At 39.4% G+C, this 18,855-nt stretch overlaps 1 protein-coding gene across 1 annotated transcript in view; it reads left to right on the top strand.

Moving 5' to 3' along the window:
- SNX5 (sorting nexin 5) overlaps nucleotides 1-18,855 on the top strand; it is a 256,667-nt gene that overhangs the window by 116,778 nt on the left and 121,034 nt on the right. Inside the window, exons 5-6 of the mRNA XM_053711986.1 lie at nucleotides 13,045-13,168; nucleotides 15,034-15,129. Coding sequence (XP_053567961.1) covers nucleotides 13,045-13,168; nucleotides 15,034-15,129 — 220 coding nt within the window. The remainder of the gene's footprint in view (nucleotides 1-13,044; nucleotides 13,169-15,033; nucleotides 15,130-18,855) is intronic.

Here is an 18,855-nt window from a genome sequence, read left to right as displayed (position 1 = left end):
GGGAGGACAGCCAAACTCTCTCACCAACCTGGTAGGAAGGCTCGGGCAGACGCCTGCGATCAGCCTGGAACTTTTGGCGCTGCATAGACCGATGAAGGAAATCCTGAATCTGCACCCACGTGGAACGGAGTTGCCAGAGATGCTCTTCCAAAGCCGGAATACCCTGAGACATGAATGAATCGGGCAACAAGGATGGTTGAAACCCATAATTCGCCATGAACGGGGATAACCTGGAGGAAGCATTAATAGCACTATTACGAGCAAACTTTGCCCAAGGTAACAGTTCAGACCAATTATTGTGATGATCTGAGACATAGCAATGGAGGAACTGTTCCAGAGCTTGATTAGACCGTTCTGCAGCCCCATTGGATTGAGGGTGATATGCCGAGGAGAAGGAAAGCTGGATCCCCATTTGAGCACAAAAGGAACGCCAAAATCTGGAGACAAACTGGCTATCCCGGTCCGACAATATCTCCTTGAGTAACCCATGTAAACAGAAGACCTCCCGGGCAAAAATTGAAGCAAGCTCCTGAGCGGTAGGCAGCTTCATCAAGGGAATGCAATGTGACATTTTAGAAAAACGGTCAACCACTATAAGGATAACTGTATTGCCATTGGAAACCGGGAGCTCGACAATGAAGTCCATGGAAGGATGTGTCCAAGGACGCTCACCATTAGCAATAGGTTGAAGAAGACCCACAGGAAGACGTTGAGGAGTCTTATTCTGTGCACAAACTGAGCAGGAGGCAACATCAGAACGAAGACCTGGCCACCAGAATTGTCGAGTGACAGACCAAATCATTTGGTTCTTGCCTGGCTGACCTGCGGCTTTAGGATAGTGGTAAGTGTGCAAAAGTTTAGTTAGAAGATTCTCACAAACAAAACACTTACCACTAGGTTTCTCAGGAGGTGCATTGGTTTGTGCAGCCAGGATCTCCTCCCCCAAGGGAGAAGTCAAATTAGTACGTATGGTAGCCAAAATATGGTCAGGAGGTATAACAGGAGTAGGTACAGACTCCTCCTTGGACAGAGGTGAAAATTGTCGAGAGAGGGCATCAGCCCTAACATTCTTACTAACAGGCAGGTAGGAGACAACATAATTAAACCGAGACAAAAATAGCGCCCATCTGGCCTGTCGGGCGACAAACGTTTTGCTTCAGATAGATAAGTTAAATTCTTGTGGTCAGTAAGAATGAGCAGTGGCACGCTAGTACCCTCGAGAAGATGCCTCCATTCCTTGAGTGCCAAAATTATGGCCAGTAATTCCCTGTCGCCAATTTCATAATTGCACTCCGCTGGAGACAATTTCTTAGAGAAGGAACCACACTGATGCAAGGAACCGTCAGGCGTAGGACTTTGGGACTAGAGGGCACCTACTCCAGTCTCAGACGCATCGACCTCAAGAACGAAAGGCAGGACAGGTTTAGGATGAGCTAGAACTGGAGCGGCAGCAAAGGCAGTCTTAAGACTATCAAAGGCCTTAATGGCAGTAGGTGACCAATGGAGTGGATCATTCTCTTTACGGGTCATGTCTGTGATAGGTTTGACAAAGGAAGAAAAGTTTTTAATAAACTTTCTATAGTAATTGGCGAACCCCAAAAAACGCTGAATAGACCGAAGACCAACTGGGCGAGGCCACTGCAGAACTGCAGATAACTTGTCAGGATCCATGGAAAACCCTGCAACGGAGATAACATAACCTAGGAAGGTTACTTGAGTCTGATGGAACTCACATTTCTCGAGTTTACAAAACAGGCCGTTCTCACGTAGTCTCTGAAGAACCCGTGTAACATCAGAACGATGAGCCTCAAGTGTGGGTGAGTGTATGAGGATGTCGTCTAAGTACACCACAACACACTGTTGCAACATATCTCGTAGGACATCATTAATAAATTTCTGAAAAACAGCAGGAGCATTACATAGGCCAAAGGAGCATTACATAGGCTAAAGGGCATAATGCCCGCTCCTGGTGTTAAATGCTGTTTTCCATCCGTGGCCATCCTTGATCCTAATGAGATTGTACGCTCCTCTCAAATCAAGTTTAGTAAAGACCGTAGCTCCCTTGAGGCGGTCAAAGAGTTGCGGAATAGGGTAAGCATTCTTAATGGTAAGACGATTAAGACCCCTATAATTGATACAACTAACAAGTAATTGTAAATAGACTTACAAGTAAGAGTAGGTAACTTAAATCTGTGAGGAAAATTCCACCAATGCCCTCGCAAAATCAGAGCTAGATTGTTTATAGTTAGAAAAAATGTTTTTCCATTCATACACTAAAGTTTATTAAAGTCAAAATTTTTAACCACACATACATTTAGCAAGAGCTAAAAATTAAAAACACTGCACCTAAGTTGAGCTGTGATTTTAAATTAGTCTGAAGTCAGTATCAAAGGTATCTGGCAGCAAAATTATAGATATAGGCTAAGCCCTTACAATCCGAGGGCTAAATTAAGTTTAAATTTTTACCAAATATTAAAGCTGCATTATACCAGACCAACAAAGGTGAGCAAGTTAAAAAGAGGGGAAAGACAGAGCTTATCCCAGAGGACCCCTGACGTACGTTTCACAAAAAACGCTTCCTCAGAGGGGTCTATAATTGATGCATGGTCTTAACTCGCCACCCTTTTTCTTCACAAAGAAGAAGCCAGCCCCTGCAGGAGAGCAGGATTTGCGGATGATCCCCCGTGACAGAGCATCCGCAACATACTCCTCCATTGGACAATTCTCTGCAACAGACAGAGGGTACACCCGGCCCCGAGGAGGAATGGCTCCGGGTTGCAGGTCTATGGCACAATCGTAAGACCGGTGAGGAGGCAACGTACCGGCACGCACCTTGTCAAAAATGTCTAGGAACTCTCGGTACTCCTCTGGCAATTGAGATACCGAAGAAGTGCACAAGACTTTAACTGGTTTCCGAAGACAAGTGGAAATACATTGCTTGGACCACAACAAAATTTCGGACCTGCGCCAGTCGAGACTGGGATTGTGCTTTTGGAGCCAGGGATAACCCAGAACATCCGGAAATTGCAGACAGTTTATCACCTGGAACTGGAGGGTTTCAAAATAGAGAGCCCCAACAGCCATGGACAACGGAGCAGTTTCGTGAGTAACGAGTGCGGGCTGAAGGCGCCTGCCATCAATGGCCTCAATAGTAAGTGGAACGGACCGAGGCAAAACAGGAATGGAGTGCTTTGATACAAAAGCACTGTCAATGAAATAGCCCGCAGCACCGGAGTCAACAAGAGCCTGAGTGACTATGGAGGAGTCCACCCAGGAAAGGACAACTGTGACCAAAGGTTTCTTCTTAAGCGTTTCCGGGGACGAGGATAAACCACCCAAGGTCTGCTCCCGACAGGACCTTAGGTGTGAGCATTTCATGGCCATGTAGGACGACTTCAAAAGGTGGCCCTGTAACCCACAATAGAGGCAGAGCCCCTCCCTCCTCCTAAAGGCCCTCTCCGCCGCGGAGAGACGCGTGAATCCCAACTGCATTGGCTCAGCAGTACCTGGTGACTCGGGACCAGGAGGCATGGGTGGGAACGAACACATAGGAGAGAACGGAACAGGAGGCTTCCGCAAGCGCTCCTTGAAAGAGGGCCTCTCTCTGAGTCTGATGTCAATTAGGATCAATAAAGACACCAATGCCTCGAGATCCTCTGGTAAATCTCTGGCAGCAACTTCATCTTTAATCGCATCAGAGAGCCCATGAAAGAAGGCAGCAACAAGGGCTTCATTGTTCCAACTTACCTCTGCGGCAAGCGTACGGAACACAATAGCAAACTGAGCAACAGATCTTGTACCTTGCTGAATGGACATGAATCGTTTAGCAGCAGAGAAGGAGCGAGCCGGAACATTAAATACCCTTCGAAAGGAGGCCACAAATTCAGGGTGATTTGAAATCACAGGTTTATTTGTCTCCCACCAGGCAAGAGCTGTGTCAGAGAGTAACGAGATAAGAAATCCCACCTTAGCTCGGTCAGAGGGAAACGCCTGAGGTAACATCTCAAAGTAAATGCCCACCTGGTTCAAAAACCCTCTGCACTGAATAGGATCACCTCCATATCGCTGAGGTAGAGGTGCAGAACCGGACATGCTCCTGGTAGGCATAGGTACAGCAGCGGAAACAGGAGCAGCCATAACGTGCGGGACACTTTGATCCAAATGTGCAGTGCGAGTCAGCAGGGTTTGCAGGGCTAGTGCAAATTGATCCAAGCGGTGATCCTGTACATCCATCCTGGAAATGATGGCAGGTAAAGGTGGATTATTAGCACCATCAGGACTCATGGCCTTTGTGTAATGTCAGGGTGCCAGGAATCAGACGAGAAGTGCAAAAATAATCACACCTTTATTAATAGCAAAAAATAATAAAAACTCCACAAGTCAAATAACATGCCAGGAGTCAAAACCAGAGCTGGTAGTCAGACGAGCCGAGTCAGGAGCCAAAGCGAATAGTCAAACGAGCCGGAATCAGCAACATGGAAAACAGCAGAGTCAGTAACAAGCCAGGGATCAGGAACCAGGAAGGACGTCAGGCAGCCAGGTAATACACAGGAACTCTCACAAACAGGTCTGAGACAACGCAAAGGCAAAGCATACTGAACAGAGGCCATTTAAATAATAAGTGATGACATCACAATTCTGAGACTGCATCCTGTCTCATATGGATGATGAACACCAGTCTGGCCATAAAAGGAAGTGCAGGAAATGAGCAGCATCCCCCACAATGCACCATAGTCAGCAAGAGAGGTGAGTAAAATGGCTGCCAGCAGCACATGGCAAAAAAAAAAAAAACGGGAAAAAACCTTAAACTGTCTTTTCAAGGTAATCATTTATTTGGTTCTCAATTGGATTCTATTTTCACTATCACTGGGGGCAAGGGAGTTTTTCTACCTGAAGATAAGAAATCTAAGGGTAAATTTAAAGCTTCCAATCGTTTTTGTTCCGTTTGTGAGAATACAGAACAAAAAAACACTCCTTCCCCCTAAGGCCTCTGGTTCCAATTGGAGACCATCCACCAATTGGAATAAATCCAAGCCTTATAAGAAACCAAATACAGCCCCTAAGACTGCATGAAGGTGCGGCCTTCAAACAAGTTCTACTGGTGTGGGGGAGATTGAAATTGTTTCAAGACATTTGGGCAGATTCTGTCCATAATCGGTGGATTCAGGATATTGTTTTGTAGGGGTATCAAATAGGTTTCAGAATAAGACCTCGCATCGGAAGATTCTTTTTTTCCCATGTTCCAACAAACCCAGTGAAGGCTCAGGCTTTTCTGAAGTGTGTTTCAGATCTAGAGATTTTAGGGGTAATTGTTACAGTTCCTCAACAGGAACAGGGTTAGGGTTTTTATTCATATCTGTTCATTGTCCCAAAGAAGGAAGATTCATTCAGACCAATTCTGGATGTGAAAAAAACTTTAAATCGTTTTGTAAGAGTCCCATCTTTCAAGATGGTGACGATATGGACTATTCTGCCTTTTGTTCAGCAAGGTAATTTCATGTCCACAATAGACTTGCAGGATGCTTATCTTCACATTCCGATTCATCCAGACCACTATTGGTTTCTGAGGTTCTCCTTTCTAGACAAGCATTACCAATTTTTCGCTCTTCCTAGCGACAGCTCCGAGAATCTTTTCAAAGGTTCTTGGTGCCCTTCTATCTGTAATCAGAGAGCAGGGCATTGCGGTGTTTCCTTATTTTGACGATATCTTGGTACTAGCTCAATCTTTTCATTTAGCAGAATCTCACATGAAACAACTTGTGTGGTTTCGTCAAAAACATGGTTGGAGGATCATTTTACAAAAGAGTTTCTTGATTCCTCAGACAAGGGTCACCGTTTTAGGTTTCCAGATAGATTCAGTGTCCATGACTATTTCTCCGACAGACAAGAGACAAATGAAGTTAGTTTTAGCTTGTCTAAACCTTCAGTCTCTATCATTCCCTTCAGTGGCTATGTGCATGGAAGTTTTAGGTCTCATGACTGCAGCATCGTACGTGATCCCCTTTGCTCGTTTTCATATTAGACCCCTACAGCTTTGCATGTTGCACCAATGGTGCAGGGATTATACTCAGATATCACGGTTGATATACTTAAATCCCAACATTCAACACACTCTGACTTGGTGGTTAAACCATCACCTTATTGTTCAAGGGGCCTCCTTTGTTCGTCCTTCCTGGACTGTGATCACAACAGATGCAAGTCTTTCGGGTTGGGGAGCTGTCTGTGGATCTCTTGACAGCACAAGGGGTTTGGGAACCTCAGGAGGGCGAGGTTACCAATCAATATTTTAGAACTCCGTGCTATTTTCAGAGCTCTTCAGGCTTGGCCTCTATTGAAGAGAGAATTTTATATTCGATTTCAAGCAGACAATGTCCCTACATGGCCTTATGCCAGTCATCAAGGGGGGACTTGCAGTCCTTTAGCAATGAAAGAAGTATCTCTGATACTTTCTTGGGCAGAATCCAACTCTTGTCAAATTTCTGCGATTCATATCCCAGGAGTAGACAATTGGGAAGCAGATTATCTCAGTCGTCAGACTTTACATCTGGGAGAGTGGTCTCTCCATCCAGATGTGTTTTTTCAATTAGTACAGAATTGGGGTCCTCCAGAAATAGATCTGATGGCCTCGCATCTGAACAAGAAGCTTCCAAGATACCTTTCCAGATCCATGGATCCTCAGGCGGAGATGGTGGATGCTCTAGCAGTTCCTTGGTTTTCCCAACCTGCTTACATTTTTCCGCCTCTGGTTCTTCTACCAAGGGTGATCTCCAAGATCATAATGGAACAATCTTATGTGTTTCTGATAGCACCACCTTGGCCTCTCGGCTTTTGATATGCGGACCTTGTCAGGATGTCCAGTTGCCAGCCTTGGCTACTTCCTTTAGGGGCCGTTTTTCCATCAGGATCTCAAATCTCTAAATTTGATGGCATGGAAATTGAACGCTTAGTACTTAGTCATAAAGGTTTCTCTGACTCAGTGATTAGCACTATGATACAGGCTCGTAAGTCTGTTTCAAGGAAAATGTATTATTGGGTTTGGAAAACCTATATTTTATGGTGTTCAACTCATGATTATTCTTGGCATTCTTTTAGAATTCCTAGAATTTTACAGTTTCTTCAAGATGGTTTGGATAAAGGTTTGTCTGCAAATACTTTGAAAGGACAAATTTCTGCTCTTTCTGTTTTATTTCATAGAAAGATTGCTAAACTTCCTGACATTCACTGTTTTGTATCAAACCTGTTATTAAATCAATTTCTCCTCCTTGGAGTCTCAATTTGGTTTTGAAGTCTTTACAGGCTCCTCCTTTTGAGCCTATGCATTCCCTGTACATTAAATTGCTTTCTTGAAAATATTTATTTTTTTCTTTTGGCTCTCTCTTCTGCTAGAAGAGTTTCTGAATTGTCTGCTCTCTCTTGTGAGTCTCCTTATCTGACTTTCCATCAAGATAAAGCTTTGCGGAGTTCATTTAAATTTTTGCCTAAAGTTGTGAATTCTAACAACATTAATAGGGAAATTGTTGTTTCTTCTTTGTGTCCTAATCCTAAGAATTCTCTTGAAAGGTCTTTACATTCTTTGGATGTCTTAAGAGCTTTGAAATATTATGTTGACGCTACAAAAGATTTCAGTAAGACTTCTAGTTTATTTGTTGATTTTTCTGTTTCCAGGAAAGGTCAGAACGCTTCTATTTCTCTGGCTTCTTGGCAGGGCCGGCTCAAAATATTGTGCTGCCTGGGTCCAAGATTACAATGACGCCCCCCAATAATATTATTGATTAACATATCAACCTACTAGCCTTGCCACTGACCTTACTAAGCCTGCATACCTGCATGCAACCAATGCTTATGCACAATTTCAGCATAAGTGGGAAATAAGTTAGGGGGTTGATTCTGTGTCTTTGTGCATTCCCACACGGAGACAGAAGACAGGGGTCTGACAGTGACTGACAGTCAATAAAGTGCTGCCCCTTGTCAAGTGCTGCCTGGGTCCCTTGGACCCACTTGGTCCCATGGTTGAGCCGGCCCTGCTTCTTGGTTGAGACTTCTGATTCAGAAAGCTTATTTGGAGGCGGGGCAGTCTCCGCCTCAGAGAATTACAGCTCATTCTACTAGATCAGTTGCCACTTCTTGGGCTCTTAAGAATGAAACTTCAGTTGATCAAATTTGCAAAGCAGCAACTTGGTCTTTGCATACGTTTACAAAGTTTTACCATTTTGATTTGTTTGCTTCTTTAGAAGCAGCCTTTGGTAGAAAGGTTCTTCAGGCAGTTGTCTGTTTGATTCTTATGCCTTTGTTTTGAGTTTTTTTGAAATAAAAAACAAAAAACAAAAAAAAAACGTAATTATTTTTTGGATTTAATTTCTCAGCGGAAATAACTGTTTTTATTTTATCCCTCCCTCTCTAGTGACTCGTGGACTTCCACATCTTGGGTATTATATCCCATACGTCACTAGCTCATGGACTCTTGCCACTTACATGAAAGAAAACATATTTTATGTAAGAACTTAACTGATAAATGTATTTCATAGTGGCAAGAGTCCATGAGGCCCACCCCTTTTTTTTGGTTATGATTTTTTTGTAAAAAGCACATTATTTTTTCCAGTTCCTCTTTTTGCATGCTTTTTACTCCTTTTTTTTACACCTCACTTCTTGGCTAAACTAAGCTGATGTATGAGTGAGGTGGGAGGTGTATTTATAGGCATTTTGAGGTTTGGGAAACTTTGCCCCCTCCTGGTAGGAATGTATATCCCATACATCACTAGCTCATGGACTCTTGCCACTATGAAAGAAATGAATTTATCAGGTAAGTTCTTACATAAATTATGTTTTTTTTTAAGCAGGATATTGCAAGCTTGCTAAGTAAACTATTCTGCGGCTATAGGTTCCTAGAATATTTTTGGTTACAATATATTTTTATATTGTCCACTTGAACCTTTTTCATATACTAATATGTGCAAGTTGAAAGAGGCTGCAATAAAAAAAAAAAAAAAAAATCATTTAAAGTTTGTGGTGGATTAAGTTGCTAAATATATTTTTATAGTAAAATGGGGATTTTTAAAAAAAAATTTAATTGCATCAAAATACTGAATGTGCAATAGAAATTAGTTGAATTTCTATTAAAAAATTATGACGTCATTCTTAGATCTTAAAGGAACCTGAAACCCAAATTCTTTCAGTCAAGATTCAGATACAGCATACAATTTTTAACAACTTTCCAGTTTACTTCTATTATCAATTTTGCTTCATTTATTTTGGTGTCCTTTAGTGCAGGAGCAGCAATTCAATACTGAGAACTAGCAGAACTCATCTCTATGCCAATGTTCACAGGCATATATGTTGAGCCACCAATTAGCAGCTAGCTCCCAGCTAAAGTCTAACTATGTATTCCTTTTCTCCAACATAGGTGTGTCCGGTCCACGGCGTCATCCTTACTTGTGGGATATTCTCTTCCCCAACAGGAAATTATTCTCTTCCCCAACAGGAAATGGCAAAGAGCCCAGCAAAGCTGGTCACATGATCCCTCCTAGGCTCCGCCTACCCCAGTCATTCTCTTTGCCGTTGTACAGGCAACATCTCCACGGAGATGGCTTAGAGTTTTTTAGTGTTTAACTTTTGCTTCTTCTGAGGCTATTTTTGGGAGAAAGGTTTGGCAAGCCGTGGTGCCTTCCATTTAGGTGACCTGATTTGCTCCCTCCCTTCATCCGTGTCCTAAAGCTTTGGTATTGGTTCCCACAAGTAAGGATGACGCCGTGGACCGGACACACCTATGTTGGAGAAAACAGAATTTATGTTTACCTGATAAATTACTTTCTCCAACGGTGTGTCCGGTCCACAGCCCGCCCTGGTTTTTTAATCAGGTCTGATAATTTATTTTCTTTAACTACAGTCACCACGGTATCATATGGTTTCTCCTATAAAAAAATATTCCTCCTTAACGTCGGTCGAATGACTGGGGTAGGCGGAGCCTAGGAGGGATCATGTGACCAGCTTTGCTGGGCTCTTTGCCATTTCCTGTTGGGGAAGAGAATAATTTCCTGTTGGGGAAGAGAATATCCCACAAGTAAGGATGACGCCGTGGACCGGACACACCGTTGGAGAAAGTAATTTATCAGGTAAACATAAATTCTGTTTTTAACAAAAGCTACAAAGCTAATTATATAATTGAAGTAATTTGGAAAGTTGATTAAAATTGTATGCTCTATCTGAATCGTAAAAGAAACAAAATTGGGTTGCATGTCCCTTAAAATCTTGGTTTATTTATTTGTAAATCCTCCATTTTGTCAGATCCCAGCTGTCTTGCTTTCTTTGGCTCAAAGGGAAAAGAAAAACAAAATGGTCAAAGTGCCTTTGTTCTTCCAGATCATAGCTGGCAATGTAGACTTTAAATTACTCCAGCTGGCATATTCCTCTTCTTTTGCACCCCATTATCAAAGGGACACTGTACTCTTAATTTTGTTCCCCCTTAATGTGCTGTCAATGACGTTATACCTGCAGCAGAATATTAAATGTATTGAAAAATGTTCCATTTAGGTTTATTTTTGTATTTGGAAATAGCTGGATTTGTTTGTTGAAACCACAGCCATTAAAATGGACTGAGCCTGTAAGAATAAACCTACAGATGCAATTTCTAATGCATGTAGCTGGTATATCAAGTCTTTAGGAGCCCAGTAGGAGGACACATTTACAGTACTTTATCCCCTTAATGTCTTTATAATCGTTTTGTGCACTTACTAACATTATTCAAAATGCTTGTTGATTTGTGTTGCCTAAAGTACAGACAGCATAATAACTATTTTATATTTCCTTTCAAACAGAACAGTGTAATGAGTAGAAAAACTTTACACTCTAATTTGTTAGAGCTTGATCCATTTACATGCAGTAATGATTTAGAGAGAGGATTTTATGCATCAGTATGAAAAAAAATTGTCAGAAAAAAAATAATCTACTGCTTATTTGATATTCAGAGTAGGTGTTATTGCATTGTGCTTTTATTATGCACTTGTTAATTATGCAATTCTACTGCATTTAATGGTCCTTTAAGTAGGTGTGGTTATTTCCTACCGTGATAACTACTGTTGCAAGTTTGGATCTGTGCAGTCACCTTGTTATGTTGCAGGTTTTAACTCCTATTGTAGCAGGAATTTGTAGCAACTAAATCTAAGCCAAATTCAAGTAATTATATTTTAATAGGATTTCTATTGGCATATTCTTGTTAGCATCTGTATTTGCTGGCACAAACCAGTAGACTTTCTTGGCAAACACATAACGGTTAGAAGAAAAGCTCTTATGGTGTGTGTGTATATGTATGTGTGTATATATATATATATATATATATATATATATATATAAAATTAGAGAGAGACCTTTTTACTTCAAGTCTGCTTTTCAGCAAATTCCCTTAACGCCAAAGCATCGCCGTCCACACAGCTTATAAGCTTAGCTAGGGTTAGTGCAGTGATTCATAACCATACCAGGACAGACTGTTTTGTAGTTATTGCTACTCATCAGCTGGTAGAAGGTTTGAATCACTGCTGGGTGAATTTGATTTCGGGCAAAATACAGCATATAAAATTAGGGGGAGGTAAAAAGTGAGTTTAAAATCCTCCACTATGCACAAAATATAGAGAAAATAACTCATTGTGTAGCTCATTAACAAATCTAGACAGGCCAGAAGGCTTGTTTTATTTATATATATATATATATATATATATATATATATATATATATATATATATAAAAATATATATAAAAAAATATAGCAGGAAAAGCACTCACTGGACTTCAGACTTCAAGTGTGACAACAAATTTTTATTGAATGTGACGTTTCGGGACTTAACACGTCCCTTCCTCTGACAGTTTGAAAACTCCAAACAAACCAACTTATAAAGGCATACAAAATCCACCCCCAATGCAAGCTCCAATCACTGGAAACCGTGTGCAAAATACAGGGGTTTCTACCGGATAAGTGTATTAAATAAAATAAAATAACACATGTATTCATAAATTCAAAAAGAAAAAACAAAAACCATTATTATTGTAATGTTTAAAGATACAAAATGTAATAGAAGTGTAACTACATACGTATATTATACATATAATCATGATTGGTGATGAGGCATATGAATGGAAATAGTACTGTGCATAATGAGTAGGTGTGGGATTCTTTATCAGCGAATCTTGATAGTAATTTGAAGTAGGGGAGTATCCTTGTGTGATGCCAAACCCTTTAGGACGTTGGAGGAGAGTCCATTTCTGACACAGGGGTACTATGATGATCCATTTTTAGCAGTCTGGGGCATTATTCGTGATATATCCACGTATGTAGTTACACTTCTATTACATTTTGTATCTTTAAACATTACAATAATAATGGTTTTTGTTTTTTCTTTTTGAATTTATGAATACATGTGTTATTTTATTTTATTTAATACACTTATCCGGTAGAAACCACTGTATTTTGCACACGGTTTCCAGTGATTGGAGCTTGCATTGGGGGTGGATTTTGTATGCCTTTTATAAGTTGGTTTGTTTGGAGTTTTCAAACTGTCAGAGGAAGGGACGTGTTAAGTCCCGAAACGTCACATTCAATAAAAATTTGTTGTCACACTTGAAGTCTGAAGTCCAGTGAGTGCTTTTCCTGCTATATTTTTTCTGAATTTTTTTGAAAGCACCCTGGCAGGTGAACGGTTGGTGGGAGTGCATATGCCTATGAACTCTTTTATATATTTATATATATATATATAGTTTATCCTCAGGAACTGAGATCTCTTGGCATTCAGTACTAAACTGTAAAGCTAGAATTCTGCTAAAGGGGACACAAGTTCTTTCAGAGCTCAAACTAGTTACTGAAATCCTGAAGACTATCTCTGTTCCAGGAAACCAAACTGCAATTTGCTATATAAATATCACTTGTCAGCAACAGTAATGTATATTCTTGATTAAAATACATTTGCTAAATTGAATATTACTATAACAAAAAGTATATACTGTATACATTTTTTTTAAATCATTCTGTATTGTAAGACTTTTTCTTCTGTGTCTTCACAGTGAGTATTTGGCTGTGTTTAAGAAAACCGTATCAGTGCATGAAGTTTTCCTACAAAGACTTTCATCTCATCCCATCTTAAGCAGAGATCACAACTTGCATGTATTCCTGGAATACGACCAAGATGTAAGGTCTCTTCCTTCCTGTGCAAAAAATCAGGGGCAGAATGCTTAGACATCTATTTCCATTATTTCCCAACACACACACACACACACACACATATACACACACACACACATATACACACACACACATATACACACACATATACACACACACACACACACACATATACTCACACTCACACATACACACACACTCACACATACATATACACACACACACATATACACACACATATACTCACACTCACACATACACACATATACACACACACACATATACTCACACTCACACATACACACACTCACACACATATACACACATACACAAACTCACACACATATATACATATACACACACACACTCACACTCACACACACACACACACTCACAGACACACACTCACACACATACACACACACATATATACATATATACACACACACACACACATACATATATACACACACACATATATACACACACTCACAGACACACACACACACACACACACATATACACAAATGTCCAGAGTGTATCTTAAACATATACATTTCTTTTAAAGCAACATGGAAGTCAAAGTTAAACTTTTATGATTCAGAGTGTATTATAAAAATAATTTCCAGTTTAGCTTGGTTAAAATCGACCTCCTTCCTTTTGGAAATAGGCTTTGGAGTAGGGCTGCAACAACTAATCGGTAAGTTTGATCATAAAAATAGTGGTCAACAAATCTCATTATCAATTAGGTGGTGAGTGATTAGTTGGTCAGTTGCACAGCACCAGCTGCTTTAATCTGATGATCTACTGCAACTAAGATTGTGCAAAAAAATTTTTAATTAATTTATTTTTTTAATCTTTTTTCTATCCGATTAATCGGACAATAATCATCCAATTAATCGGATAGAAAAAAATAAAAAAAAATAAAAATGTTTGCACAATATCATGTGCAGGAGTTCATCGGATTGAAGCAGCTGGTGCTGTGCAATTAACCAGCTAATCGCTGACCACCTAATTGATAATGAGATTTTTTGACAACTATTTTTATGATCAATCTTACCGATTAGTTGCTGCAGCCCTACTTTGGAGTGTGTACATGTCTTAAACAGTGTATTGGAGAAGTGTCTGTAACAATATCATACATGCAGTGTGTAAAACGTGCACGGTTCTGTGCCTATATCCATACGGTCTCATGAAAAGGAGCTACGTTTTGAGCAAAGCTACCAAAACATTTGATAATAAAAGTAGTTTGGAGACTAAATTGTATACTCTATCTGATCATGACAAGTTTCATTTTAACTTGCATGTCCCTTTAAATATCTTTAAAGGGATAGTAAACGCCAAAATTTTCTTTTATGATTCAGATAGAACATACAATTTTAAACAACTTTCCAATTTAATTCCATTATGAAATTTTCTTCATTCTCTTGTTATCCATTGCTGAAGGGATAGCATTGCACTACTGATAGGAAGCTGAAAATATCTATTTAGCCAATCATAAGAGACAAATGTGTGCAGGCACCAATTAGCAGAAGCTCCCACTAGTGTATGATATGTGCGTATTCATTTTTTAACAAGGGTTACTAAGAGAACAAAGCACATTTAAAAATAGAAGTGAATTTAAAAGTGTCTTAAAATGACATGCTCTATCTGAATCATGCAAGTTTAAGTTTTACTTTACTATCCCTTTAAATATGCAGGATCAATGGTCTATTACTGCTTAAAAATGTATAATAAATTCTACCAAAATCCCATATTGTTACAATAATGAACACAAAATCTCTATACCAATAATAATAGATAATAACTTGCATTTATGTAAAAGCAGTTCAAATAGTAACTTTTTTTTTCTTCTTTCCTATCTTATTTAGTTAAGTGTCAGGAGGAAGAATACTAAAGAAATGTTTGGTGGGTTTTTTAAGAGCATGGTAAAGAGTGCAGATGAAGTTCTCTTTTCTGGAGTAAAGGTAAGAAATTTGTGTGTATATATACATATATATATATGTGTGTGTGTGTGTATATATATATATATGTATGTATATGTATATATATATATATATATATATATATGTATATATGTGTATATATATATATATATATATATATATATATATATATATATATATATATATATATATATGTGTATATATATATATATGTATATATATATGTGTGTATATATATATATATATATATATATATGTATATGTGTATATATATAATGTGTGTATGTATATAAATAAAAAACACAGAGAGAATACAGCGCTACAAAAATGAATGTCCCAAACCCAGGAGTACCAGTATTGTCCTGAAATTCTAGGTCTCCCCAAAATGATCCAAACACACCAATCCAGTGATGTTTGGAGGGAGAAAGGTGTATCTTCCGCCTGCAGCCTAATCAAAAAGTGAGAGTGAAGTCCTCCTGAAGACAGGAAAGCCTCTGGCAAGAAATCTGGAACAGAAGAGGGAAGGGCGCACAGCAAAAGGAACCTCCTAACCCCCCTCCAATACAGATTCCACATCCACCTTTAAAAGCGGTTCATCATCTGCTGGGGAGGTGAGGACTGAATCCAAGGAGGGGAACGGATGCTGCAATAAGAAGGGGATTGAATTGCCTTCTTCAGTGCTTATTCACCACACAGAGCCTTATCCATACATTGGCATTACTCTGCAGAAAAATAGCAAATGTTTTTGATATACTACACCAGGAGGTTCCTGTTGCTGAGCGCCCTTCCCTCTTCTGTTCCCGATTTTATATATATATATATATATATATATATATATATATATATATATATATATATATATATATATATATGTTAATGTCTCCGCACTCAAATCAAAAGAAAACAAATGACACAAAGCTGTAGAAAGCAGAAAAGGTTAATGTATTGAACAAATATGAAAAATATATACACAAGATCCTAAATTAAAAGACATAATCAAAACAGAATACATATAAAACAAAAAATATAAAGCATACTGGGCATCCCCAGTTTTAGAATCAATTCAGAGCCAGTCCAGACTATAATAAGTATAGGTGCTTATAAGCAAAACGAGGGGTTAAAGCAAGATGAGATGCAAGCGATGATAAGAAGCAGTTCATGCAATTTTAAGGAAATGCAACAATTTATGCAGTATGATTCATGCCAATAACAGCGTAATAAGCAGCAGAAAAAAGCAGGGTTAATACCAATGTAAAGCTTAGACAATTCCTGTTAAGTATTAACTTCTCAATCCGGGTAAACACAAGGTGTAGGGATAAAGACTCTCTCCTATGTATGTATGCAAACTTGAACAGCACCAGCACTCCAGGACCGAAGTCCGCTGGTAACACACAGGGAGTCCCCTAAAGTTGCGCTCTATGAGCGATCTCACCCACTCCGTCCGGATATGGAAAGTAACTTGGCAGCAATCCAGCTGATAGGATCCTCAATGAGGTAAAGTACTTAAACCAGGATACAACCGCAGAAGAATATTCAAGTAACCCGCTTGCATCGGCTTCTGTCTGGCGTCTGATGTCACAACAGGCAGACGACGCGTGTTTCGGGCTCCGCCCTTCAACTTGGCCTGTCACTTTTCTGCTTTCTACAGCTTTGTGTCATTTGTTTTCTTTTGATTTGAGTGCGGAGACATTAACCCATATTTATGATAATTGTTTGGTACTGCGGCAAGAGTGTACCTTTGTCTCGGGCACTTACATCATTTGTTTGGGTTAACTGTGTTGGTGCTGATCTCTTCTAAGTATTATATATAGAGAGAGAGAGATAGATATATATATATATATATATATATATATGTATGAAAGGGTCTGTGTGAACCCCGAAACGTCAATACATTTTTAGCCTTCTTTGGTTAACCCACTACTAAGAAGTCCTGAGAGTTCTTTCTTTCAAGGTGATATTTGTTTTATGCTAGCACCCAGGCAGGTGACATTGGAGGCCGGATTTACTACAAGGAGGAGTATAAATAAATAAATATATATATAATATTTGTATTGTAATACAAACAGTATTCCAAAAACACAGAACTGCGCTCTCTAAAGTCTAAAAATTACATATAATATCAAAAACCATATATAGCATTTAAAACCAATATACACAACAGTGCTATTTGATATGACAAAAACAGTGTTTCTCCAACATAGGTGTGTCCGGTCCACGGCGTCATCCTTACTTGTGGGATATTCTCTTCCCCAACAGGAAATGGCAAAGAGCCCAGCAAAGCTGGTCACATGATCCCTCCTAGGCTCCGCCTTCCCCAGTCATTCTCTTTGCCGTTGTACAGGCAACATCTCCACGGAGATGGCTTAGAGTTTTTTAGTGTTTAACTGTAGTTTTTATTATTCAATCAAGAGTTTGTTATTTTAAAATAGTGCTGGTATGTACTATTTACTCTGAAACAGAAAAGAGATGAAGATTTCTGTTTGTAAGAGGAAAATGATTTTAGCAACCGTTACTAAAATCGATGGCTGTTCCACACAGGACTGTTGAGAGGAATTAACTTCAGTTGGGGGAACAGTGAGCAGACTTTTGCTGCTTGAGGTATGACACATTCTAACAAGACGATGTAATGCTGGAAGCTGTCATTTTCCCTATGGGATCCGGTAAGCCATTTTATTACAGACAGTAAATAAGGGCTTCACAAGGGCTTTTTAAGACTGTAGACATTTTCTGGGCTAAATCGATTTATATATAAACATATTTTATACTCCATAGACTTGAGGAATTATTTTAATCTTGGGAATTTTGTAAAATAACCGGCAGGCACTGTTTTGGACACCTTATTCTCTAGGGGCTTTCCCTAATCATAGGCAGAGTCTCATTTTCGCGCCTGTATTGCGCACTTATTTTTGAGAAGCATGACATGCAGATGCATGTGTGAGGAGCTCTGATACATAGAAAAGACTTTCTGAAGGCGTCATTTGGTATCGTATTCCCCTTTGGGCTTGGTTGGGTCTCAGCAAAGCAGATACCAGGTACTGTAAAGGGGTTAAATATAAAAACGGCTCCGGTTCCGTTATTTTAAGGGTTAAAGCTTCCAAATTTGGTGTGCAATACTTTTAAGGCTTTAAGACACTGTGGTGAAATTTTGGTGAATTTTGAACAATTCCTTCATACCTTTTCGCAATTGCAGTAATAAAGTGTGTTCAGTTTAAAATTTAAAGTGACAGTAACGGTTTTATTTTAAAACGTTTTTTGTACTTTGTTATCAAGTTTATGCCTGTTTAACATGTCTGAACTGCCAGATAGACTGTGTTCTGAATGTGGGGAAGCCAAGGTCCCTTCTCATTTAAATAGATGTGATTTATGTGACACAAAATTTAGAGAAAATGATGCCCAAGATGATTCCTCAAGTGAGGGGAGTAAGCATGGTACTGCATCATCCCCTCCTTCGTCTACACCAGTCTTGCCCACACAAGAGGCCCCTAGTACATCTAGCGCGCCAATACTCCTTACTATGCAACAATTAACGGCTGTAATGGATAATTCTATCAAAAACATTTTAGCCAAAATGCCCACTTATCAGCGAAAGCGCGACTGCTCTGTTTTAGAAAATACTGAAGAGCATGAGGACGCTGATGATATTGTTTCTGAAGGGCCCCTACACCAGTCTGAGGGGGCCAGGGAGGTTTTGTCTGAGGGAGAAATTTCAGATTCAGGGAAAATTTCTCAACAAGCTGAACCTGATGT

This window comes from Bombina bombina, chromosome 4 (genome assembly GCF_027579735.1).
Source record: "Bombina bombina isolate aBomBom1 chromosome 4, aBomBom1.pri, whole genome shotgun sequence".
Taxonomy (NCBI): domain Eukaryota; kingdom Metazoa; phylum Chordata; class Amphibia; order Anura; family Bombinatoridae; genus Bombina; species Bombina bombina.
This window is presented reverse-complemented; position numbering and strand designations above follow the sequence as displayed.